General features: G+C 46.1%; 1 protein-coding gene across 3 annotated transcripts in view; it reads left to right on the top strand.

Moving 5' to 3' along the window:
* Nucleotides 1-20,299, top strand: part of CLIC5 (chloride intracellular channel 5) — a 164,513-nt gene extending 144,214 nt beyond the window's left edge. For 2 of the 3 annotated variants that reach the window (XM_025890475.2, XM_025890476.2), the window contains exons 5-6: nt 10,592-10,776; nt 17,293-20,299. In XM_025890475.2, the coding sequence (XP_025746260.2) occupies nt 10,592-10,776; nt 17,293-17,460 (353 nt within the window). In that variant the 3' untranslated portion in view covers nt 17,461-20,299. The remainder of the gene's footprint in view (nt 1-10,591; nt 10,777-17,292) is intronic. The other variant, XM_073905036.1, reaches the window with a different exon arrangement.
* Nucleotides 20,300-26,731: the final 6,432 nt, after the last annotated feature.

Here is a 26,731-nt window from a genome sequence, read left to right as displayed (position 1 = left end):
ACCCTTTAATGAGATAAAGCCAGTTGCATAAGCATATAGAGACATATACAGTTACATTTTAGGGGCCCTCACCTTTCCCCAAACCCCACTGAATAGCTCATTCTTTCAACAAAAACTTATTCAGTACCAGGCACTGTGCAAGGTGCTAGAATAATAATGTAATAAAGAAATATTGACAATATCTATGTGAATTGGCAAAGGTTGTGTTTGGCTCCGTATCATAGAAACCTGATTACAGATGCTAAAGCAAATATTGATTTTATTTTCATGGGTCTAGATCCTTAGAGCACGAATCCTCTGTCTTTTGTGTGTGACTTTCATCCTTATGTCACAAGATAGATACTCCATTTCCAGACATTGCGTCTGAGTTCCAGGCAGGGGCAGCTGTATTTGTCTTTTCTCTCCCAGAAGCCGATCCATGAATTTCCACTTACATCTCATTGGTCATAATTTGGGCATTTGGCCTTCCTTAGTAAAAGTTTGGGAAGGTAAGTATTTTTAACTGGGCACATTACCACTCTGAGGAAATCTGGGTTCTTTTAGTAACAAAAAAGGTGAGAGTGAATATTTGCATATAACTCACTTTCAGCTTAAGGTGATCAAAAAAAAAAAAAAAACTACAGTGAAAATATCTGATCTAGCCATGCCAAAAAGAGACATAGTATTTCAAATTCTCCTTTGGGGTTGACCAACTCTGAATCATTACCCCACATATATTATAAGAAATAGAAGTATAGGGGCGCCTGGGTGACTCAGTTTGTTGAGCGTCCGACTCTTGGTTTCGGCTGAGGTTATGATCTAAGGGTCCTGGGATGGAGCCCTTGTAAGGCTCTGCGCTCAAGGGGGAGTTTGCTTGAGATTCTCTCCCTCCGCCCCTACCCACACTTGCTCTCTTTTGTCTATCTTTCTCAAATAAATAAATCTTAAAAAAAAAAAAGAAATAGAAGTATAAAATTGTACCCTTAATCTGCAACACCCTGACTTCAAACTTTAGAAGATGCAAGACTCACAAACTTTAGAAGATGCAAGCCGTGCAATTAAGACACCCAGCGGATAGCTTCTCCCCCGAGACTGTAATCCATGTGGAGGCAAGTGCGGGCACCCAGAGGGCTGCTCTGAGCAAGGGAGGTGGAGGGTATAATTGTGGCGTGTCTGGGGAATTCTGCAAAAGTGTCCCTCGCCCCTACCCCTGCAAAACTTACCCTCTAAGGCTGCCCTGTTCCATGACTATGAGGAACAAGGCTCGCTCAGGTGGGACTGTGGTTACGACAGCAGAGTCAGAGTGAAAGGACCAGCTGAATACTCAAGAAAACACTGCATACCTCATCTGGGGTGACTTCCTCAGGGTAGAGAACAAGTCAAGCACAATATTTATCAGGCAGACTTTTTTCTTGCAACTCTAAGAACTTACTAGCTTTTGGATGCTCTGTTTTTTCTACATCAAGTGGCATCCCACCTTGCACATAGAACTGCTCACTGCATGGTGGACATAATTTGAAGCCTGCAACGGGTGTCACTCATGGCAACCCTATGAGAGGTGTGCATTGTTATGATCTCTGTTTCGCCAGAGGAGGAAACTGAGGCACAAGAGGTTAAACAGCCTGCGCAAGCTAGTAGGTGGCCGAGCCAGGATCCCCGCACCTGCAGCTAGTCCCTAGTCTGTGCCCCTGACCTGTATACATGATACATTTAAATAATCCATTATTTAAAAGGCATGTGGTGCTGAGTTTTTAAACAAGAGTAGGCAGGTCATTTAGGAAATCCCAGCTTCATCTGGGGAGTCCTGACTCAGCATCCATGGGAGGCAAGGGGCACTGAAACTGGCCCACCCAGCATGGGTGCTGGACAGAGATGCATTAACAAAGGACAGAATAGGCAGCCAGGGGAGAGTTTACAGGATAGTCACAGAATGATGGAAACCGGTAATCATTTAAATTTAGAGCTGTGGTGGCCAGGTTCTAAATTTGTTAATGGCTCTTATATAAAAGATGTGGGCATTTGAGGGTGACCAGGACAAAATGTGGCTAAATCACTTCAGTCTAAGTGTTTGGAGGGAGGGAGTGTTGAGAAAGAAGGTCTCTGGGTCCAAATGCTGGACAGAGGACCGAGAAAGTATCTCCCTTGACTAGTTCATTCCGAGTGTTTGAATATGAGGACTGAGCCTAATCTATGGCCTGATACTTAAAAATAACCTGTTACAAAGTAACCATAAAAATCTCAGTTTTCAGCCTGATTCAGTCGGCTACATAAACTACAACCAGCATTAATAGCTCCAGTCAGCATTTATGTTGTTCTTTCTATTAGCACAATGGTTTTTACAACCATTTATGAGTTTCTGGAAAGCCTAATAGAAAACACATACATGTTTTACGCGTTGGCCGGGGAAGATGCAGTTTTTGTTGGGTGAGGACAGGCCAGGAGAGGTCGCCACCACCCCGTGGCTGAAGTCTGGGCAGGGCTCCCTAACCAGGGAACACATTCTCTGTGGGTTGCCCCAGCTAGCTCACACCCGCCCTGGCTGGCCGGTTTCTGCCTCTTCCTCTTTCCACTGGCTGGCTCCAGTTGGAGTCAGTCTTTCTCTGTCTCTCTCTCTCTTCCAGTTGATAAGTTATCACTGGGGGAGCTTACAGGGTACAGGGTGTGTATACAAAAGGAAACCTAAATTTGAAGACATACATGATCATCTTTCTTCTCGAATTCACTGTGGCTTTTAGATTTAGAAAATTATCGGAATCTGGAAGTGTCTATACTATGCATACCTCCCTTCATACTTAAAAAAAATATTTTATGAAAAGCATGCCAAGGTTGTCCTAAAATCTTTACCATGCTGGTATGTTAAACACAGGCAAATGATCGCCAAACACTTGCCTTAAATATATCTATATATATATATATATAATGTATGTGTGTGTATATGTATATATATGTGTGTATATATATTTTGTATGTATGTACATACATGTGTATGTGTATGAACGTGTATATATATAGTATATTTTTTATTGGGAGTCATACTTTTCAACATGAGGCAAATATCAGGTTGATTTGTGTTGACTCTTCACAATGATCCCCTATACGGCTTGGGGAAGAAGCTATACAGAGGATCTGTCTCTTCTTCAAGGAAAAATCCCTGACTACTTAGGAATATCTCAAAGAAATACAGAACCATTCACTTGGTGAGTCTCTCCACCAAAGGAGGGTAGGGGGTTTTCAACAGTGTCCCATACTCCAGTCCTCCATAGTTGTGAGACCTGAATCCTGCCTTGGGACTAAAGAATCATTTGCTGACCTCTTACTGGAAAGGACCATGGGAGTTTGTCATTTAAATCGCCCTCCCATTCAAGGCTGAAATCTTTTCTAGAACAAACAAACAATACCCATGGCAGCAGGAACTACAGACTCCTCTCAAGCTCAGCTGACACTGCAAGAGGGAACAGGAGGGAATCTGTTGAAGTTGCCATTGCATTTTGCTTTCTCATAAACCACTGTTTGTCTTCCCACCTTTCCTGTTTTCACCAGTGCCTAGAAACGGAGCCTGGGAATGGCTTCCCACATGGGAGCCCCTGGGTCTTTCACAGCTAGAGCCCATTTGACAACATCCTCCTCTCTGGCTGTGAGGCCAAGTCTAATGTTCTTGGTCTCATGCCTAAGGTGGACATGAATTCTCCAAACTATCAGACCAAGAAAGTCTGACACAGTCCCATAGCCTGGAGAGAGCAACGCCAAACCCAAAAGAGATGATGATTCCAGGCAACTTGGGATCGCGGACGTGTTGGAAATACAAGAGTACACTCCATGCTCCGAGCTGTCCAGGATTTCCCTTTGCACCTGGGAGGCTCCGGGATGCTCAGAGAAGCCTCACTTCAGACACCCGGCTTCTGCCTGGAGGGGCACTCAGTCTGTCCTTCCCTCACATCCTCTTGTAAACTGAAGTTCGACAGCTGTAATCATCATAGCTCATTTTTGTTAAGTCCCTCTGTGCACCAGGGTCTGTAGAAGATGCTTTAACAGCAACCCGTGAACAACCATAACGCGTGTAGGATTCGAACTCAGATCTCTTCAAAAACAGAGTGGATGTGCCGCTCTGTGACTGTGTCTGAGATCATGAGACCTCTCGGAGAAGACTAGTGCAGGGCTACGTGACACCCAACCCAGAATCTCTCTGTCCCCTTCCCTTCTGATATCCATGATGTGTTAACGTACCCAAAGGGCCCAGGCACAGGAGAGTAGGGCTCACCACACCTGAAACAAAGCTTCATTCCCATCTTCTACCTCTGCGGTTGAAGGACTGGGCATAGATAATGCTTTGAGCGACAAAAGGACCACGCGGATCAGCTACCCCTTACTGCTGTGTGTTCCAGAAGGGTCACTGTGGGTCAGAGGGTATGAACCCCAGCTCCCACCTGCTTATAATTTTGCCCTTATGTGGTCATTCATACTTATGTAACTCAACTATAGCTGGGCTACATTTTCTCTCTTTAAGGACTTTTGCAACAGAGAAAAGCCACGTGACTCCAATTCCCTAAACTTGAAAGATGAATGTCGATCTTTACGGAAGGTTTCTTACGGGGGAGGGAATTACACTGCCTGGCACAGAGCCAAATGTCCCAACCCCCACCCCCTGCCTTAGAACATCTTCGTCTCTGTTAAAATTGTCCTCTTTATGACAATATTTATGTTCCTGCCCACCTGACCTGCACCCCCTCTTCTCCCACCCCCATAACTCTCCGTCTGCATAGCCTCTTCCTTTCTTCTAGATCTTTGGCCCTTGGGCATCTGTGTAAAGCAATATGACCTCTCTGTTTCGGAGGAAAGGCTTCTTCCTCCAGAAAGGTGAGGGAGAGATGATACTACATTCTTACTCTTTGATTTTTTTGTGTTTGTCTGTTCCTGTCACATTATCATTCATGTTTAAAACAGTGATCAAATGCCAACAAGGTGTGGCCATCTTTGTATTTTCTCTCCAAGAATACGGTGATGGCCAGAGAAATCTCCTTTGTGGCCTCCCTCAAACCACAGCTATGCTTTTTTTTGTTGTTGTTATATTGACGTGATATCGAAAGAGATGAAAAGGAAAAACTTCATCCAGTCCTCTGGATGTTTCTCTATCTGGATATTTCTTTCATCATAGGAAAAACTCAAATGAATTTCTCTCTTTTCACTGAGACCGTTCTGCTGTCGCATAGACAATGTGACAGCATTGGCCTTGAGTAGGGGCAAAGTTAGTGTTTGTTGCTGAGAAATGGTGTGCAGGGTCCTGGTAGGCTCCTCTCTCAGAGATAACTCCTTCTAGACCCAATGATGGTCACTGAGAGCACCAGGAATTCCAGCTAAAATCAAGCCATTAGTAGAAGAACACAGATATTTTATCAAATTAGCTGGAAGGTAAGGCATGAGGAGTGCTGCCCTAATAGCCACGCTCTTGTTAGGTAAACAAGGGCATGTGAGAAAGGTCTACAGCATGAAAGGAAGATGGAAGGCTGAGTGGACTCCCAAAGAGCCATGGGTCAGTTCTTGGCACCCAGAGATGGCTTTGCAGAGTAAAAGAAATTTAAGTTTTGGAATCCAGCAATCCTGTTTTTAAATCCTGATTTTGTTCCTTACTTGAACAGGGCTAACATTTGAAAATACTTTTCTCTTTGTCTTTCTTGAACACATGATTCCAACCTGTCCTGAGCATCCATCAGCCCCATGACAGATAAGAATTCTGTAGAAGGAATTCTAAGAAAGAAAAAAAAGCATTCAATATTTAGCTGCTGATTCAAAATAGCATTTTCAACAAGACAGTAGCCTTACAAGCCAAGCTATTGTCTTAAAATGTTCTAAATTCCTTTATCTCTCAGTTTTAGCACATTAAGAACCATGCCTAGAGGACTCAGCTCATAGAGAAGAAATGGCCCTTAGGTCCGTGCAGTGGGCCAGGGAGACCTGCTGTTCTGTGGTTGGTGGATTATATGACATAGGAAAATATAAAGGAAAGCATACCCTTTCTGGCCCAGGGGATTTGGGGATGAAGGAGAAGACACAAACAGAAGGGTCAGGGAACCAGAGATGCATCTAGGAAGCGCCATGTGGCATTTTGCTTAGGTAACCTTCCAGGGCTTTGGAGGGAGCTGGACAGCCTACCTCTGACCACCACCCTAGGGTCAACATCTGGAAGGAAGTGGAGGTTTCGCTGAGAAGAGGTAACTGAGAAGAGACACAGGACCTGTGGAAGCTTCCCAAAGCCTTCTACCCGCTTGATCCCAGGGCCCCTATCTCCCCAAGGCCACAAGGTCACAGCAACCCCCCCCCCCATTTACTCAGCAAGAAGAGCAGAGGAGATGGAGACTTTCTGAGAAACTGAGCATTTTTATGCAAAAGAGACTGAGAATTCTCTAGAGGGACTGTTCATTACATCAGACTAGGCTGTAATCCAGAACAGACTAAAATAAAGTTGTCGTTCTCCCATTACCCAGGGGTTGGTGCTCGTAAGGAAGACAACAGCAGTTAAAAACCAAACAAGGTACAATTTCAGTGTGCATCCCGGGAACGGTTGGCTTGCACATGCGTGTGTGCCTTGGGAAAGTCTAAGACTCAATTTTTTATCTCTTAAATGGGTATGAATAATAATTCCCATCTCAATAGCTTCACTGTGTGTTTAAATGATAGGTTGTGTAAACATCCCCAGTCTACTTCAGACATTCAGTTACTGTAATTCTTGCTGGTGCTGGATCAGAGCCATGTGAGAGGCACAGCGGGATGGAGGGTCCTTGGCCCGGGGCCAGCTCCCAATAGCCATGATTGTCTTCTCCATGGGAGAATTGAACAGATGCCCATCCAGGCTGCAGCTGGTGGTCAGAGGTGGCCCCCTGTTCTTACCTCTCTGCAAGTTTCACGTGCCAGAGAGAAAACACACGTGAGGAGCTGAGGCTACAGGACCTTGGACCCACAGAGCTGCTCCTGTCCTTTCAAAGAACACCTTTGACATCCGTTCTGCTCTACGTGAGTTCTGAGCCCCAAAGAGTCTGTGTGGTGTTTGCTGATACCCCTGTTGCACAAAGCATGCCAGCAAAGCAGGGTTGAGCCGTGCTTGCAAGAGCTGGTTGGAGACTGAGCTAGAGTCTTGGCTCCTGAGTCCTCATTCAGCCTCCATGCCCTGGTAAGAGTATATTATTTTCTTAGCTCAAATTGCCGTTTCCAAGTCATTATTTCTCTACGACGAGAAAACAATATTGGTTCTTATGTAATATCAACCTCAATGAATCTGGAAGTGATCATGGAATGGGTGGATTTTTTTTTCCTCCTTAAAAAGGAGAAAAATAAATTTGAGATTGTTTGCATATGGCTGAGAATATTTATGAACTATTCCCCTTGTTTCCTCGTCACATATTTTACCCAGTGCATTTGCGGGTGGTACCGAATAAATCTTTACGGGAAGGGCGGGTGGAGAGGGGCAGACAGCAGTTAAAGGACGGGGGGAGCAGTCAAGGCTGGGCCTCTACTGCTCCCGGGTCTCAGGGTCCCCTGGCCTCAGGCTTGCTGTGGTCTGAGGGTTACCCCATCCTGCTGCTCAGAGGAGGGTTTCAAATGCGAACACTGACGGGATTAACATCTCCTTGTCACTCTGGTTTCTTTCATAATCCCCCTCACTCTTATCTGAGCAGAAAGTTCAACACCAGCGGTTTTCTGACCCGGGTGCTGTGGGCCAAAAGAGATAATTGAATTCTATGGATGCCAGATCGAGCCAGGGTCAGAGGAATAAGTTGGTAGGTAGGAGGGAAAAGAACTGGCAGAGGCTGTATCAGTGCTGGTATCCATTAGTCGAGAAGAATGGCTGTGTGTTAGCACAGACATGTTGTGTCTGTTTCACCCCGGCCATGTCTCTCACAAAGCGCATCACCAAGCAGGATCCCCGATGGAGCGTCCGGGACAGGGCTGTGGCTGTACATGATTCCATCAGGATGGGATGCAAAACTCTGGGCTGTTGATTGTCCTCTCTGGGGCCTGGGCCTCGGAACTGGAGCTTTTGAGAATCTCTCATTCTCTGCCGCACCTTGGAGTTTTGAGGAAATAACTGATGGAGAGTATGGGGTCAGGGACGGAGAGCAGATAGCTGTCACATTTGGTCCTGCACGAGCAAGAGCAAATCATAGAGATGTCCTAGCACGGGGCAGGCACTGTATGAGGCACTTTTCCCTGCATAATCCGAGTCAGGCCTTAGGAAGTTTGGGGATCTTCATCTCACCGTTGAGATAAGAAAACTGAAACTCAGCGACGTTGAGGAGCTTGCCCAAGGTCACACTTGGTCGTGAGTTCCAGGATCAGAGACGTTCCCAAGATTTGTGGGGTCTGAAGCCAATAGAATAAATACAAATAAGGAATTTTTAAAAAAAAATCAAGTTCAAGGCTTTGGAAGGGGCCCATGGGATGAAGGGAACTGAAGCTCAAACTTGAGCAGCGTCATAATAAATCCATCCTGGGCAGGGTTGAAATTTAAACACCGGCTTAGCTCCAGGCCACACAGCCCCTCCCCTGCTGCCTCGCCTCCTCTTCCTTCTACCATGATTACCACCAACTGCGCCCTTCACGTTCCTGATCAAAAATACACAGACTCGAGTGATGACATTGACCGGCGGAGGACATCCTCAGCACACGCCCCCTCGGGGTGTCACCTAGATGTTGCAGCTACGGCATAAGGTGACAGCCATGCCCACTGCCACACTTAATCCTTCCACCTCAAGAGCTCATGGAGACATAGTTGAGATGTATCCAGAATTGTCCTCCCAAGGAGCTCCAGTTGCTCTTCTAGGCCTCTTTTACCAAAGGCCATGATCGTTCCCACACTGGGGGACTTGGGCACAGACTCATGTAATGGCCTGCTCGGGTCTCCAGTGGGCATTTTGGAATTACAGTCTGCAACATTTCATTTCCTTTCATCCGTCTCTGTCGCTTGGATTGATACCCACTGGGCCGATTTCAGCAGGCACTCTATTTGATTTTTCCTTTCTCCATTAGAATCAAGATTTTGTCATAATCGCCATCACTGAAAGGGGTGGAGGGCTTTAAGGAAGCAAACAAACCCAATATAGATCACAAGTGCTTCGGCGGGGGTGGGGGTGGGGCGCATAATGACTATTGTTCGGTCCCCACCCTCTGCTATTGTCCTTGAATAGGCTTGCAATCCCATCCTAGTCTAGACAATTACTAAGGGGAATACAAGCATTTTTTCCCAGCCCTGCTCACTCTGTTCTCCCAAACTGGAAACACAAAGCAGATGATGAAGTACAAGTTCAAATGCCACACCAGGGAGAAGGAAGTATTGAGAAACTACGTCCAGCTTCTAGCCTGTTTTCAAACATTCCAGTAAGTGTTCAATTGATTTATCTTGGGCTGGTGGTGTTTTATTGTCTCAAACAAAGGCCTTCTATGAAAAGACAAACTTGGGTTATGGAGGAGTGGCTAACAGAAGGCACATTTGGGAAAAAGTAAGTAAGAGTCCCCATCCTCTGGGCTCTGCCCCCCGGGGCAGCATCCCTCTTTCATCTGCCAGAATTAACATCAGGACTGATTCCTATTACCTCAGCATCACACTCTACACTGGAGTCTGGGAAAAAACAGCCTTGGAGATGGGGTGATGACACAGGTGCAGTGGCTGGGGGCCCAGTCAGCCGCCTCCTCCACCCCTGTCCTCGGAGCTCGGGTGGCCAGTGTTCTGTGCCTGGAATTGACTGTGAGATTCTCGATGGATTGGTTCTGAGTGATAGTGGCTTCTAGCTGTTGCTCGTTTGAATATTCTGTTCTACTCTTGTGTCTAAATGAATTACTGGATAGGAAATTATTGGGGCAAGACTGTAAAAGTCTTCTGCCACACTGTGTCCTTTGGATGTTCATTCTCTGAGGTGTGTCCTTGACAGGTTTCCATGCAGCTGTGTCTGGTGGAGCCCTCTGCCTGGCGCACTGGCCCTTCCATTGTGGACATCTCTGATTTTTAGAACAACCTTCTCTAGATTAAACTGAAGTATTGCCCTTCTGGTATCCATTGGTCCTGTAGGGGCAACACCAAGCAGGGTGGCTTACTTTCCTACGTTGTGTCTTCCTGGGAGCCTTGTCTCCCCCACTCCCCCTTCTCAGGTTGGCTCAGTTGGTGCTTCCTTAGTTAATGCTTCCACAAAGTCTGATGCGTATCTCTGTCCTAGACTTTCTAAACAGTCATTTACTTAGTGAATAGCCCTTTCTTTCTACAGAATTATTATGTGGGTTAATTGTGGAATATTGGAAAAATATAGAGAAGCAAAATAGAAAATGAAAGTTGACTATTATTATTGTATCTACTGGAGATGAGCACTTTAAAAACTTCGATATATATCCTAATGGTTGCATTTGTATATTTATGTTTTTCTTCTTTTAAGGATTAACTAGTGTTTATTGTTTTGTTAAGGTTTGCTTTTTCAGACCACTTAACACTCTTCTGCTGCGTTGTATTAATGGCTTGCAGGTATTCTGTAGTGTGGGGCACAGAATTCAGGATAGGCTCCTTTACTCTGAAGACCCCTGGTTGTTTCCAGTGGCAGGAAGGTTGACTGAAGATTCTTCTGCTGTTTCATGCCAGCCCTTGAGAGAGGCCTGACCAGGGCTCTGAAGAAACTGGATGACTACCTGAACAACCCTCTCCCAGAGGAGATCGATGCCAACACTTGCGGGGATGAAGACAGGAGGTCCCAGCGCAAATTCTTAGATGGGGACGAACTGACCCTGGCCGACTGCAATCTGTTGCCCAAACTCCATGTGGTCAAGGTAAGACAGCTCTACCTGCAGGTCGCTTGCCTTATCCAACTCCATCATAGGCCCGCGTCACCTGCGTGGATGAGTCAAGGACAGTGCCACCTGCTGGTCCAGAGCCTGGGCTCTGAAGTCACAGGAATACAAACCCAAAGTCAGCCTCCACTGCTTGCTGGCTGTAGAGACTCTCCGAGCTTCAGTAAAACAGGCGTATATTACTTACTTCTTATTCTTATTTTTACTTCTTGGCTAGGAGAATAATATGGAGCAACAGTGACTGGCATATTATAAAGGCTCAGTACATAGTAGCTGCTATTGTTATAATATGTGTGGTTATACATATATATATATGTATATGCATACATTTATACATATATGTATAAAGAGAGAGAGAGCTTCTTCCTTGCCTCTGCCTCTCAGGTTTTCACTGGCCACACCCCTACATCTCTGTGAAGTTGCTTTCTATGCAAGCCTCTCATTCGCTCCAGTAACTCCCTAGGGCAGGTGTGTATCCTCTGCCTCATCTATCAGCTGAAGGGCTGGAGGCTGCAAGAAGTGACATCATTTTCTTGCCACGTTTGTCCTACACTGATCAAATGCAGTGTAATCCTGTCCTATAAGAATTCTAGGATCCGAGAGTTGGAAAGAAGGGAATTCTAAGGTCATCCCAAACTGTCCCCCACCCCGCACTGGACCACTTTCCACGTGTCTGTGACAGGCTTCCATGCAGCTGTCGCTGCACACTTCTGACGATGAAGAGCTCCCTGCCTAACGAGTCAGCCCTATCATTTTGGATGACTCTGATCATTAAAACATCCTTCCTTTTTTTTTTTTTAAAAAAAAAAGAGGGGGGCAGAGGGAGAGGGAGAGAGAGAATCTCCAGCAGGCTCCACGCCCAGCGCACAGCCTGATGTGGGGCTCCATCTTATCTTACAACGTGGAGGTCATGACCTGAGCCGAAATCAAGAGTTGGACGCTTAACCGACTGCGCCACACAGACACCCCTAAGAACATCCTTCCTATGTTGAGCACAAACAGCCTCCCTGCTCCCCTTTGTTCTCCAGAGCAGCATGGATCAGGGCTGCTCCGTTCCACCTTCTTTGAAGACGATGATAGTTGTGTGCCCTGATGTTTGTTCTCTAAACTAACGCTTCTTCTTACATCCTTTCCCGGCCTTCACCAGCTGAGCAAAACACACAGTGGGACCATACCGCTAGACTGTTCTCTACTTTTATACACATTTATATCATATGTCTCAGTCAGACAGTAGGTTCTATGGGGATAGTGGCTTCTCCAAGCACGATGGTGGGCACATGGTGGCCCTTTCATAAATACTCATTGATTGACCATTTGATCACCTCGCTTGTGTCTTTATCATACCATTTTCCTTCTGCCCTTCACTAAGAAGAATCAGATTCAATCATTTATCTGCTGGATAGCTGCCTGTCGTCTTCCAGCTAAAGTCCTGAGCTAGAGATGTGGGCTTCCCTCCAGTCAGAGCACAACCAGCTTGAATTGAAATCCGAGCTGTGCAAGCACCGGTGTTCCCACGGGACTTGGTCCGAGCTGGGGACTGGGCCGGAATCACATGTGCCATTCCTGATGGGCTGGGCAAATGCAATCTATTAATATGAAGACGCTTTGGGTTCGGGGCCAAGCCAATGGTTACTTGTAAGTCCAGCCAAGCTCCATGTCTTTGAAGTTCTTAATGACCGCATGCCCCACCACACCCACGGAAACATCTTTTATTCTCTTTTCCTGAGGAACAAGTGGCATCATTAGGGATGGTATGATTCTACTTCCGTCCCAGTGTGTCAGCGTGACGTAATGGAAAGACCCCCCCCCATTCAGAAAGTCATGAGATCACATGCTAGTCTTGTATGTGCCACCCACTAACAGCACGAGCCAGGGCAAGTCATTGACTCTTTCTGGAAATTCATTTTTCTCCTGCCTAAGTGAAGAGATTATGAAGTGTGTATTCCTTCTCGCCTCTTTCTTCTCTCCTCCTTTGCTCCTTCCTTCCGTCTTACTCAAACATGTATTGACTACCTGCGCAAGAATTTCCTGTCGAATAAGGTAAACAAATGGATCCCCAAGGCCCTGTGCTTCATTGTCCAACTCCTCCTGCTCCTCCCAGCCCTAAAGGACGATGCTCCGCCCGTGTCCTTGGATGGAGTTCAGTGAGCTGTTCACTTGGAGAAGCTGGGGATCCGAGGGAGGACGGCCTGCGACGGGACAAAGGCTGGGCCTCGCCTTCTGTCTCCTTGGATTTCTGCTGATCCAGCTTATCAGATCCCAGAGACCTGGCAAAGCCCTGTCCTGCAGAAAGAGTGAAGGGGGAGCCAAGTCAGGCCTCCAGTTTGGCTCCTGATGCCAAAACCTAATCTGGGCTGTGGGAGCCAACTTTTTTCATATGAAAGAGCAAATTCAGACCATGAGCATGGAAGTTCCTGTGAACGTCAGAGCTCCGTGTGCACATCCTCCCCGCGCTCTCTCGCGCGCTCTCCCTCTCTTACCTGGCTCTCGTTCAGGTTCATCTTCATTCTCCCTGAAAGCCTGGTTTGAACTCTCGCTGTCCGGCTCCCTTCTAGTCCTCCCTTCATCTCCTCAAGGCAAGCCAATATGTGAGGAAAGAACCAGCGATGTGGCCAAGGCTCAGGGCGTGCAGATCCGGGCAGGGAGGGGCATGGCGGGCCTTCTGGAGTGGCCCCTGGGACCCCTGCCTAGCACGGTGACCTGCTTCAGCCCCTGAAGCAAACGGCAGAGGAGACATAAGCACAAGCATATATCCATAAGTCTCCCTTCTGCTGTCTTAAATCTCATAGCGCATCCTTTAAAAATGAAAACAAATCCCAGCATGGAGAGACTTGAGGCCACTCCGTCTGTCAGTTTGTGACCCGTCCCTCCTGCCTGGTCTTGCTCCTTAGCCAGGACAGCTTCTTCTCAAAGGCTCCTGGGCAAACCCAGGGGACCCTCACCCTGCAGTGAACAGGGGGAGGTCAAGGAGAACTGGCAGTGGGTGTTGGCCCCAGCATTTGCTTGTGGCGAGTGCTCTGCCAGGGGACTCAGAGGCCATCCCCTTTGCTTCTTAGTTGCACCTAAGCTGGACAGAGCATTGTGGGGATGTGGCTTCCTTGGTGACCACCCCAAACCAGTTCTCTTAACCAAGAGAATTTAATAGAAAGAAGCAGTAAGTACTAAAGTACTAGGAAGGCAAAGTGTACCACGAGGTTCTACCTTAATAAGGCGGCTACAACCCCCTAGGGCAGGGGAGGCAAACGGAAGAGGTCAGAAGGATCTAAAACTTGGCAACTTAGATGAGGGGCCCCTGCAGAGCCCAACCTTGGACCTCTGAGGTGGGGCATGCTGAGCTGCCGCTGGGGGCTGAGTTCAGGGGACAGCCCAGGGGACTGGCCCCCAACCCCTGCAGGGCGTCACTGTTGTGTGCTGGCCTCTCTCAGCCAGGGTGAGGACACTAGTTCCACTAGTGGTGGCAAAACAAGAAAATTGGACTCAGCTGCTGCTGCTGGAGCAAAGGAGAGTCTGACGGGCACGGGATGACCAGGGCAGAAAGGGGCAGCCCTTCTTCCTCCTCCAGCCTAGCTGACCCTCTCTAGCGCCCCCTCTTGGAAGAGCCTAACAGGGAGTCCCTGGCGGAACAGATGTGATTTGCAGAGTCCCCACCCATGCGTCCCAGCGTCCCAAAGAAACAAACACAAGGGTGGTTTGGAGATAAGCAGCAATAGCAGGATAACTGGCACACAAGGGATTCTGAGTACAGCCCTACCTTTCTCGTTTGCAGACAGCTGGGTGGCCGCGTGGAGAGAAGGGAAGGACTGTCATGGGAATACCGGGGCCCAGCAGAGGGAATAGAGTCAATGATAACTGTAATAGCGTCCGATGGTGGCGGATGGGGACTTCCCTGCTGGTGAACACAGCAGAGCATATGGACTTGTCTAATCACTGTGTTGTGCACCTGAAACTAATGTGACAGTGTGTGTCAACTCTACCCGAATAAAAAAAGAAAAGCAAGGACTATAATAAACATTAGTGATCACTCAAAAGATACTGGTTGAATTAATTTCCTGTGTCACGTGGTGTAACCTATTTATGCTCTTGTGGCTTCAGTCTGCTCATTGCTAAGGATCTGCAGTCTCTAAAATTAAGTGAGTTTCTTCCATTTGACTCTAGATGCACTTTGATTTAGGATACCTGAAGATACCTGAGATGTAAAGATGCAATACAGCTGTTTATTGAATCCTTACTTATTTAACTTCTCTTTGCCTTACTTCCCTCATCTGTAAAATGGGAATATAATGCACTCTTCCTTATAGAGTTATTTAGAGGTTTAAGAGGCTTGCACAGTGCTTAAAAGAGCCTGGAGCAGAGCACATAGTAAATAAATGCTTGCTAGTGTCACTACTCTTAGAAACAGTGTTATTGAGGGGCACCTGGGTGGCTCAGTTGGTTAAACATCTGCCTTCGGCTCAGGTCATGATCCCAGGGTCCTGGGATCCAGCCCTGCATTATCGTTGGGGCTCCCTGCTCAGCAGGAAGCCTGCTCTTCCCTCCCTTTGCTACCCACTCCAGCTTGTACTCTCTCTCTCTCTCTCTCTCAAATAAATAAATTCTTAAAAAAATAAAAAAATCCTAGTGTTATTATCAGGCAGTATAAAAATGAAGCTGGGGTTCCTGTCCTTCTCCTTATACTGCTCACAAGCTAGGGAAGAGAGAGAGGATACTAAAACAGTAACTGCAATTCAGAGCTTACTATTGTAACACAACTTCCAAACTGATGCAGGAGAACGGAGGAGGAAAATGCATGCTCCTTGGGAATGTGGTCAAACCCATGAGGCTGAGCTTTTCATGTAATAGGTCATCATTGTGTTCACTCAGCAGAGCTTTTCAGGGAACCCTGAACATCACTGGCACCAAAATGAAAATGAAAGCCCAGAGTAGCTGAACTCGGGGGTTCTCTGAGTGGGAGGATCCCAGGGCCAGCAGTCTGAAGACCTCTCTAAAAAAAAAGCAAGGAAAGGAGTCAGAAGTCAGTGCCTTAGGAGAAAGGCTACTCTTTGCTATTCCCACGCCGGCCCCAGAGGACTAGAAGCAAGACCAGCTAATGTGCAGACCCCAGCGTACAGTGACAATAAAGCGGCCCCTGTTAAAAAGTACTCAGAATTTCCAGATGGTGACAGCAGAGCATTGAACCAAAAGCAAGCCCTCCTGAGTTTGAGGCCCCGTGTAACTACACAGGTCACCCTCTCTGCATGCAAATGGGCAGAAGATGGGTCTCAGTGAATTATAATAGGAGATAATGTTTCTTGAGCACTCAATATGAGCCAGCCACCCCTCTAAGCATTTTATGTGTATTAACTGATCTGTTACTCCAAGGTAGGTCCTATTATTACCTTCATTTTAGAGACAAAGAAATTGGGGTTCAGGGAGGCTAAGTAGTCCAAGGTCACACAGCTGTTAGGTAGTGGAGTAAAATTGCAGACCCAGTCGGTGGGGATCCAGAGCCCATGTTCTTAACCACTATGCTACTGACTAGAAGAGAAGAGAAATTATGATTTGTTTACTCCCACATCATATATTGAACCTGCATGTACAGTCCAACATCTGACTTACTTTTTATGCTTTTTGTTCTCCCCTATAAATAAGAGTGTTTATGTAAAAAAAAAAAGTGGATGATGGGAAAAATTTATAATTCAATCAGTCAGACATAACCACTGGTAACATATTGGTACATATACTTCTAGTCACCTCACATATTTCTCCAAATGCATTATACTGCACTTTAAAAAATTCGTTATTAATTTTTTTGCACTGCACTTGAAACTTAGCAATCTTTTTTTTTTTAAGATTTTATCTATTTATTTGAGATAGAGCAAGAGAGAGAACATGAGCAGGGGGCAGAGGGAGAAACAGACTCCTCACTGAGTGGGGAGCCCGATGCGGGGCTCAATCCCAGGACCCTGGGATCATGACCTGAGCTGAAGGCAGACACTTAACCAACTGAGCCACCCAGGCACCCACTTAATGATCTCAAAGAGTTTTCCAGATGCCTGGAACTTCTGCAGCATCATTTGTAAAGGCTCTCCAGGATGGCATTGTATTTACCTATGATAATGCATTTATCCACGTACCTATTGCAGGACATTATTTTCCTCTGCCATTTTTTCACTATTGCATTTTTTACTCTTCCTCACGTGATCACAGATAGGTAGCTAAATCTTTGTGATCATTTCCTAAGGAGAATTCCCCGAGGCAGAATGCCTAGGTCAAAGGGCAAATTATATTGACTTACAAAATAAATAAGATTAGAGAAGATGGAAAGAAGGCAGCACCCCCACCTTGCATGACAAACATTTTTGCTGTCGGCGGGCTCGCCCTGAGTGATGCACGCATGCGCACCCTGGTTCCCCCCCCCCCCCCCCCCCCCCGCGCCCACCAGGTCCAGCACTAACTCTGTCCCACTGGTTTGTCTCGTGCATTCACGCCCTCTCTGTCCTGCTGTTTGTGTTGTAGATTGTGGCCAAGAAGTACCGCAACTATGATTTCCCGGCCGAGATGAGGGGCCTGTGGCGGTACCTGAAGAACGCCTATGCGCGGGATGAGTTCACCAACACCTGTGCGGCAGATAAAGAGATCGAGTCGGCCTACGCCGATGTGGCCAAGCGCCTCAGCCGGTCCTGAGCTCGGCCGCCTTGCCTCCCCCCCCCCCCCCAACTCCCCCGGCAGCAGAAGGACTCGGCTTCTCCCAAAGGAACTCCGGCCTCGCAGATTCCCCTTTCCCGCGTCGGGAAACATCGTTTGGTCGCCTGCCACATCTCGCTGGCCTCGTGGGACCCCAGCCTGCTGCCTCTTAGGAGGGTCCCAGCCCACCCCATCTGATCACGTGGGCATCTGCAAGCAGAAATGATGGAAACACACCAGGGCTCAGCCTTTGGGCCTGGTCCAGGTTTCGGTGTGTTTGGGGTCAGTGCTGGAGAGCCCATCTAGGGGACTGCCCCTGGCCCCACGCCAATATCAGAATAGCTGCTTGGCTGCATTAGGAATATGCAACACCGTGTCCCCCCCCCTTTGTTGGTAACTCCACGGCCAAGGACAGATGCTATCGTAGTTCTTGCTAGAAAGAGAGCCACTGCGTTGCGGGGAGACAGAGAGAGTGAATGGAGGGCCGGCAGGCTGTGGATTGGGCAACTGGCGCATACATCTTCAGTCCCTCTCTGCTTCCTGACGCTCCGGTCACACGGGACACTGAAGACCAGACTGGAACACCACTTCAGACGGTCTCTGTTGGCTGCAGTGCTGAGAAGGTCACCATGCTTTTGTGTATCTGGCTGACACCAGCGTCTGGTTCTCAGCTGTCCAGGCCTTTTGAGGAAGGGAAGTTGGCATGCAGTCGCAAACCAGGGTGGCTGCAAAGGGCAGGGGGAGAAGTGTCGATGCCAAAAGGCCCACGGGGTCTACCAGCCATGGGGTTTGCTTGCTTGGGGCAGTTTTGTTGGAGATGCCATGCCTGGGTTTGATTGATCCACGGGTCAATTTTGGTCTGTGAGAAAGCAGATTGGGGGGGTGGGGGTGAAGATAGAGAAGTTCTTTAGGAGGCTCGATGTTCCCTGGGAATCTTTCACACAGGTCTTCTCTCTCATGATCTAAGTCTTGAACTGCTGACGTCATGTCACTACCCACCAAGAATTGGCCAAAACTGACTTTCCAGTCTCTTCAAGTGGTTCTCGAATGCGGGTCTGCCAGCCGGGTGTGACTCCTGGCTGAGTTGGCTGCAACCTCTGACGGGTGAGAGATGGCATGATCATGGAACACCTTAGGAAGAAAGTTCATGGGCCTTTCTGACCGGGAAACCATGTGGTTTGAACCTGAGGAAAAGAAGATGCCCCGTCTGGGTTAATTTTCCTGCCATCTGACTCACCTGCCAGATGAAAAAGGAACATGTTTTAGCTAATATTTCACTCCTCAGTCGTTCTCCTTGAGTTTCACCTCTTTCCAAGCTCACCCGGCTCAAGCCTGGGGACCTGTGCAGAGGAAACTAAGAAAAACGAGCTAATCATCAGCCCTCTGTCCTAGTGATGCGCTGTGAGAAAAGCCACCCGCCATAGACGGTCACCTTCAGCAGTCCTCCCATCTGGGCTGCCTGTGGGTAGAGTGAGGTCCTGAGTGCCAGAAAGCCCCGGGACCTAGCTCATTGCTCAGGAAGGTCAGGGCAGCACGGTCCTTTCCATAGAAACATCCGCATATCCTCACCTCGGCCACCCCCAGACCGGCCTGCCTCCTGGGATCTCTGAAGAAATCACGTGGCCGCCGATCTGAGCAGAAGGGAGGAAACAGGAGCCCCTTGAGCCCACTGAGGAAGAGGAAATTTCTCAGTAGGACGTTTTATTAGCCTGAGAGCTTTGCAAGGGCAGGAGGCATTGATTCATTCCCACCCCTAAAGGAACCTTCCCAGGGACTCCCTGGGAACTTAGTCCCAAGACATGTTTAAAAAGGAGCATGGTGAGGAAGCAGTTCTTTTTACTGTAGGGGTAAGCCCTGAACTGGCCTCTTGGGAGATGAAGTCTTGAATGATCCCAGAGGACTTATAATTAGTGTAAATCCTGTTGTCCTCAGAAACCCTTCCCTGAGTTTAGCAACACAGGCACGATGACCTAAGAAGCAGTTTACTTTCCAGAGACCCACAGTGATGCTGTTCTAGAAGCACGTCGGTGTAGCAAAGGGAGTGGGACAAAGAAAACAGGCCCCCCAGGTGGCACAGCTCCTGGCTAGGGGTTGTCTGATCCTAATGGCTGATTTGAGAGTCAGACTTCAGCCATTGGCGAGTCTTTCTGCAAACAAGACACAGAGTCTTCTATCCAGTGCTTTTTAGCATTCAAATCAAGTAACATGTGCCCCCTTCATGAATGCGTATTCCTCTACCTTTGCCAATATTCTTCTCCCAGCTTAGTTGCAGGATGCTTTCCTTTCACCATGAGGTATGATCCAAAGTGTGCATCATTTTATTTGTTACTTGAGGAGTTAGATCCAATGCTCCCCTCACTAACCAAAAAATAAAATGAAAGATTGCCTCATTACAGGGTTTCGGCTAATACGTGTTTCTATAAAAGCAATCTGTTTTTTTTTGGGGGGGAGAACATAGTTTAAAGGATCCAATTATCTAAGATATGTTATGCCTAGTTAGAAGTTTCACAATAATGATTATGCATATACTTAAAATATAAAATATCCAGCTGATGTTTGAACTTTGTCTTACTTTCTTGACCTCGTGTTTGTCCCATCCTAAAAGCTAGGGGTTAACTAATTTAGCAAAAGATGCCTAGCTTTTATAAAAGAACAAACACTACATTTTATAAAGACACTCCAAATGATGGTTACTTGTTTTTCTCAAGACCTTTAACTGTGGTGACAAAATAGCAGGACTTGCTTTCAAGCCTTAATAAATATAAATTGCGTTTTAATGAAGATATTGCTGAATGTTTTCTTCATGAATCTGAACCAGTAATAAATTTGTTTTCCAGTCTTGATTGGTATTGACTGAATCAAATAAAGTTGGTTTATTTTCAGCTATTACAAAAGCAATCATCAGACTGCTTATTTGAGGTGGGGATTTCCCATGCTGTTTTAAATGACAAGTGTGAACTACCTTTTTTTTTCCCAAATAAAAGTTACTCTGTTTTCCCATTATAAAAGAGAATATGTTCATTATTCTTAAAAATCAAAAGCAAGTAAAAAGAAAAAGAGGAAGAACAAAAGGAAAAGCAAGAAGCTTGTGACCTAGTCATCCAAAAATCCATTTTTATTTTAGCGGGGCTGAATCCTATTATAAAACATGGGCCGGGTGTAAAAAAAAAAAAAATACACACTGATGTTCATTCATGGCTCTCACTTTCCTATCTGTATCATTATACCTGGGGGTAAGTCAATAGCTACTCTCTAGGTATGATTTAAGGAGTACTTTAAAATACTGGTCTACCTGCTCCCAAAGCTCTCTCTTTGCGCACAGTGGCCTGGCCCTATCAGTGTTCCTGGCCTAAATTCCCACCCTTAGAACATCACTGACTCTAGATTAAGGTCTCCAGAGTCTTCAGCAAGTTTTACCTGAAGCCAACATTGACACCCGACGAAGCCGTCTATGAGCATTCACAGATCCCTAGGTTCTCCAGCCCTGTCAGAACAGCCTCTCCTCACCTTAGAAGGGATGAAACACCTGATTCAGGGAACAAGTCCTGGCAGGAGAGGTGGCCTATAGCTCAGAGCTGGTGCGGCAGATGCTGTCGATGGTCTCCCTCCATCACAACCACCCCTGTGTTCCTCTGGCAGAGCTCTGATTGGGTCAGAGGTCTTCCTCCCCACCCCTCTTTAGTCCCCACCCTCACAGGACCCAGTTCCAGGGGGTGATGCATGAATGGTCTGAGCCTGTCCTCCTGGCTGTAGTTAGTTTCAGAGTGGGTTATTGACCACGTTCCACCCAGTATTGGGAGAAGAGATTTGTTTAGGAACTTCTGAGAAAGATCTTCTTCGAAGAAGTGACTCCTTAAATCCCTGCCTCCGAATGTGGGTTTGAGACCTGGAAATACTGCCCCCCACTGGAGACCACGAGGGGCAAGCGTCAGGCACTGCACTGTAAAAGGCTCCAAGAATGGAGAGAGTCCGCCACCTGATGGGACCACCGAGCTGCTGAATCAGCCCAATGTGATCCTGGCTCTAACTCTGCGTTTCCTGTTCCGTAATACATCCTGGGTTGTTTGAGGGGGTTTGTTTGTTTGTTATTACGAGCAGGCGAAGGTATCCAAGTGGTGGATGAGCCAAGTTTGTTGTCATTATCGCTGTTGTTGTTTTTAACAGCCGGTTTGGTCATCAGATTGCTCAGGCAAGACGTGTTCCATGTTTCCCTTGTTGGCTCTGCAGGCTGACCAAGGGCTGGGGACACAGGAGACCTCATCTCTCTGCAGCTGTGCTGTAATGAAACCAAGGGGCGCGCGGGTGGCCGTGCGGGCGTCTGGCATTGAGAACGGAGTCCTGTTCCAGAAAACCTGCCAAGAATTGAACTCCGAAACAAGAGCGTCTCATTATACTTACAAGTGTGAGTTGTGTCTCTTTCATTTTTATGTCTAATAGCTAAGATCCCCAGAACCCCCAGTAAATTTTACCTCGTGGGAAAACGCCTGGGGTATCAGACTTGGGGAAGCTCAGGGTTGAAAACAGGAAATTGGACTTCTAATCCTAAATCCGTCACTATGTTACTATATGAACTTGAGTACAGCCCCTTTCTGGGCCATTTCTCCAACAAGGTTACTAAGGCCCCTTGTCTGGGATAATGAGTTCCCTGATAAAGAGTACTTATGGATGGGGTGCCTGGGTGGCTCAGTCGGTTAAGCGGCTGCCTTCACTTCAGGTCATGATCCCAGGGTCCTGGGATCGAGCCCCATATCCAGCTCCCTGCTTAGTGGAGAGCCTGCTTCTCCCTCCCCCTCTGCCTGCTGCTCTGCTTACTTGTGCTCTCTTTCTATCTCTCTAAATAAAATCTTTAAAGAAAAAAAGTGCACTTATAAGTAATAAAGGGTTTTATAAAGGGAAATGACATTTCAGCCAATTGGAACCATCAATCTATTGGAAGGTCTCACTGTGGTCCTCCTTAAAGGAAAGAAGCTGAAAATACATAGGTATTAGGAACTGGTGGGGTTTTTTTTTTTTTTTCTTCTTTTAAAGTAAACTTCAGTGGATCTTGGAATCAATTCACATCTTTTTTCCTATCTTTTTAGTCTCTATTCAATGAAATCAACATCTATGTGCAATGAACACGACGTTGGGGCTCTGCAAATAGTTCATTAAGCTGCAGTTACAAACTGCAGAAAATAAAGCAGACCAAATTTTGGAAAAGTTGTCAATAAGAAGTATGGACATTAAAAAAAAGTTTGAGTTTAACCTCCCTTGAACTAGGATATCTCGATGCCCCAAACCTTCATATCTCTAAACGTATATAGGACTCAGAGTCTAGACCACACGAGATCCGGGCTACCAATACTGTAACGGAGGCCAGCATAGCATCCACCTGGGGAGCCGTCTTGGTTGCATGCCGTTTTGTGTGTCCGGAATTGTGCTTGTGTGTTAGTCACTCCTCACGACCCTTTCTTTCCCCAGTTAAAAACCAGGCTCATTTAAGGGATGGAGTGTAGATTACCCAATTTGCGTACCACACCTCCCCTTCTCTAGCACTCAGCAAATATTATGTGCTGAAAAATAGTTATTAGTGGTTGACTGGAGAGATCACGAGACAGTATCCTAGGCTTCTGGGTTCACCTCGTCTCTCACTCTTCATGTGCCTGCAGTCCCAGACTCTCACTGCACCAGAATTCTGGAAATGGAGTGATAATAGTGAGTCAAGGAGAGAAATAGGCATCTGTGTCAGTTAAAAACGCTTCTAATAGACTTCTGAACAATGGGTCCTTCTAAACAGTCTACACAGCGTTTCATTGTCTGTCTGAAAAGATGAAAAGCTGCCTGATGCTTACTGGACTGCACGGTTGTGATTAGGTCATGATTTAGCCAGGTTCCCAAGTTGGCCACAAAATTCTGTGTAGATTGGGTGTTCTATTTAGAAGTGGGCTGGAAGCTTTGAGGTGAGGATGACTCTGGATACTATCGTTCTGGAATTATCTGGCTAAATAATTAGTCAAACAAATACATCTTTTTTCCTGTATATATGTTCACTAGAGAAAATTTAGAAAATGCGAAGAGGTGAAAGAGAAGAGATGAAAGAGCACTTGTAATCCTTCCACGCGGAGATAAGCACCTTTAATGTGTAAATAATTATCTTCCCAGACTTTTTCTAGTGAGATGGAAATGTCAACATGAATAATTTCTTTAACAAAAAGAAAGCTGTGATTGAGAACCTAAACCAATAAACTTTTCTGTCTCGATGATAAACAGGTATGGCCAAAGCACTTTTTCCTGTTGTTCTGCCACATAATACTGGGACTAGATACAAATAGCAACCAACCTGCTACTTGCTTACTTACTAGGACCAGCAGCTTGCTCAACAATATTTACTTCAGGACCTTACCTTGCTGTGCCCATCAATCCAAAATTTTATGTCCAAAAGTGCCCAATCCTAGCCAGTTCCCTGCCTGGTGAGACCCACCTTATTATCACTGGACTCTGGCTCTAAAACCCTGTAAATATCCTCTCCCGACTCCCTTCTTCTGAAATATTACTAAGACTCTATCAAAGAGGTGTTCTTTTTTATTTAAATCAATCTAATAAATGTAGCTTTTTTTAAACCAAGTTTCTCTGGTGATTTTTCTCTCTTTTTTTTTTTTTGGCAATTGTCAACACTCTGCATACTATTTTTCAATTTTGTTTTTTTTTAATCATAGATCATGAACATCTTTCCATGTCCCTTTTCATCGCCTACATCATTCCTATGTATCATAATCCATTAAACCAGCTGCCTATTATTTGGTCTTTAGGCTATTTCTAAGTTTTTACTCATAATTAATATTATAATGAAGTTCTAATAAGCTAGATTCTTCATTACCTCTATTCTCCCCCTCTGGAGGTGAAATTGCTAAATTAAAAGGCATGCGTATTTTAAGGCACCTAATATATATTACTAAATTTGCCTCCAGATTGTTCCAAAATCACTCTCTTCTCAGAAGAATGCGGATGCTTATTTTCTTACATCATTGCCAGTATTGGGTTTCTTCATTTTTCATTTCCTCCAAATTTGAGAAGTGAAATATTCCTGATGGTTACCTATTATCCACTTGTTGAGGATCTCTCCTGAGTGCACAATTCCACCGTCTTTACTGTCTTTAGGTTTTCTGTCTCAGAAGGGAGTGGGCTGCTTTCCTCCCCTGCAATTGAGCTACTACATCTTTGTGAAGCTGTCACATCATGGAATGAGTTGAGTATACACTGGTTCTTGTGGTAGCTGTTGCTCTCCTTTGGACTCCTTGGTGGAGATATATATATATATATATATATATATATATATATATATATATATATAAAGATTTATTTATTTATTTGAGAGGAGAGAGAACATAGGGGGAGGGGCAGCGGGAGAGGGACAGAGAGGAAAACTCAAGCAGGCTCCCTGCTGAGCGCGGAGCCCAAGGCAGGGCTCGATCAGGTGAATGAAACCACGACCTGAGCCGAAACCAAGAGTCGGACACTTAAATGACTGCAACACCCAGGCACCCCAAGGACTCCGTGGCATATGTAGAATTCCTTCTTTAAATAAAACATGAGAAAACTTAAAAAGAAAAGAAAAATCCCTACTTTTGGCAACGTAAGGATTGCCACCCTAGACCAAAGCCACTTTAGCCTCAAAGGTGTTAGGAACATTATGGGAACCTGCGTATGCGTGTGTGCGAGAGGGGCATGGGTCCTCTCTGACTTATAGCTTTGGAAACACTAGCAGTGGGCTTGTGAAGAGCTATTTTCTGCCAGAAATTTTAACCAGAAATTCACTGAACCTTTGGCCTTCAGAGTAAGGTCAGGCCTGTCCTTAAGGAAGATGAGTGTGGATAAAGTGAAAAGAGAGAGATAAATGGTGAGTTGGCAGGCCCTGCCATGGAAGTTTTGGAAGTGTGATAGGAAAGTGAGGCCAGAAAACCTGAAACCCAAGTCTGTATTTCTAGGGTGATGGTCTCTAGAGTACTACGGCCTCTAAAGTAATACCCAAGAGACAGGTAGATCTTCAGTCTTAAATCCTGGATTAATTAATGGGGAAAAAAGACTACATTTATCTGGAACCAAAGGACTTTTGGAAAATGGTCGTCCTCATTCTTTCCTGTTGCCCCCCCACCCCATTCTCATGCCTCACACAACTCCTTGAGCACCCTCTCTTGTCACAGTGCCAGGGATTCTCAGAGAGACTCTCAAAAGACCAAACCAAGATGGCGCTAATTATCCTGCTCTTGATTTAGCAAGATGCCATAGAACCTGAAAACAAATGTTGAAGAAAGGTGATGAATGTAAAAGATCACGAGACTCTAACTGAATCATTGCACAGTTAAGACCACAGCAGGGCCAAGTTCAACAACCAAGAGAGACATGGGGCCCAAAAGCTATCATGTGGTTATTTAATTCTAGAAAGGGGAACTATATGAGGGTGTTGAGGGGGGTAATGAAAGGAGCAGTTAAAATGTAAATTGCCCACCAGAGACTATTTTAAAATGCTTTTTTGGAGTACCTTGCAAGGAGCTCCAAAGTCAATAATAAAAGATTCTATAACTGCATCAAGGCAGAAAGCCAACTGGATAATCAGTGAGACCACTTGACCCAGAGCTGCACTGAGAGATAAAATGGAGAGGCAGTTGTTTTTAACTCTCTAAAAATAAAGAAAGACTACAAGGACATCTTCACTTCGTCTTTTGAAAGATACTCTCATAAATATGGGCTCGAACACAAATAGAGCTGGGAGCAGCAGACGACAACAAGAGGTATCCTGAGGGGGAAGCCACTGGGTACAATTTATGTCTAAAAAGTGGGAATAAGCTTCCCTACCAGGGGCTGTGAAATGCCCCATATAGGTAAGAATACAGCCCCAGTTGCATCCACAGAATATTGATTCTCTGAGATACCAGCCCAAGGCTACTGTGGGCAAAAAGGCCAGCCAAATGCTGGGCTCCTCTAGAACAGCGCTGGCCATGACACACAAAAGCTTTGTACTTCCTAGTGCAAAACCAGGGTGTGGTCACTCCTGTTTGCAGTTTCTCGATGGACGTATCCCAAGGAATATTAATGGCGGCAACAGTCACCATGTTGAATGCCTATCCTTGGGACCTCACATGTTAAATAGTATGTACTGCAATTACCTCAAATTCTTACAATATTCCCATAACGTATCCCATTTTTTTTTTTATTTACAGAAAGGGAATCAGAGGCCCACAGCCATTGAGCAAGTGGCTAATGTTCACAAGCCAGTAGGAGCTAGGATTTCAAC

Source organism: Callorhinus ursinus, unplaced genomic scaffold (assembly GCF_003265705.2).
Source record: "Callorhinus ursinus isolate GAN/ISIS: 27379988/994484 unplaced genomic scaffold, GSC_fseal_2.0 scaffold22, whole genome shotgun sequence".
NCBI classification, from domain to species: Eukaryota; Metazoa; Chordata; class Mammalia; order Carnivora; family Otariidae; genus Callorhinus; species Callorhinus ursinus.
Note: the sequence above shows the minus strand (reverse complement) of the source record. Positions and strands in the feature narration are given on the sequence as shown.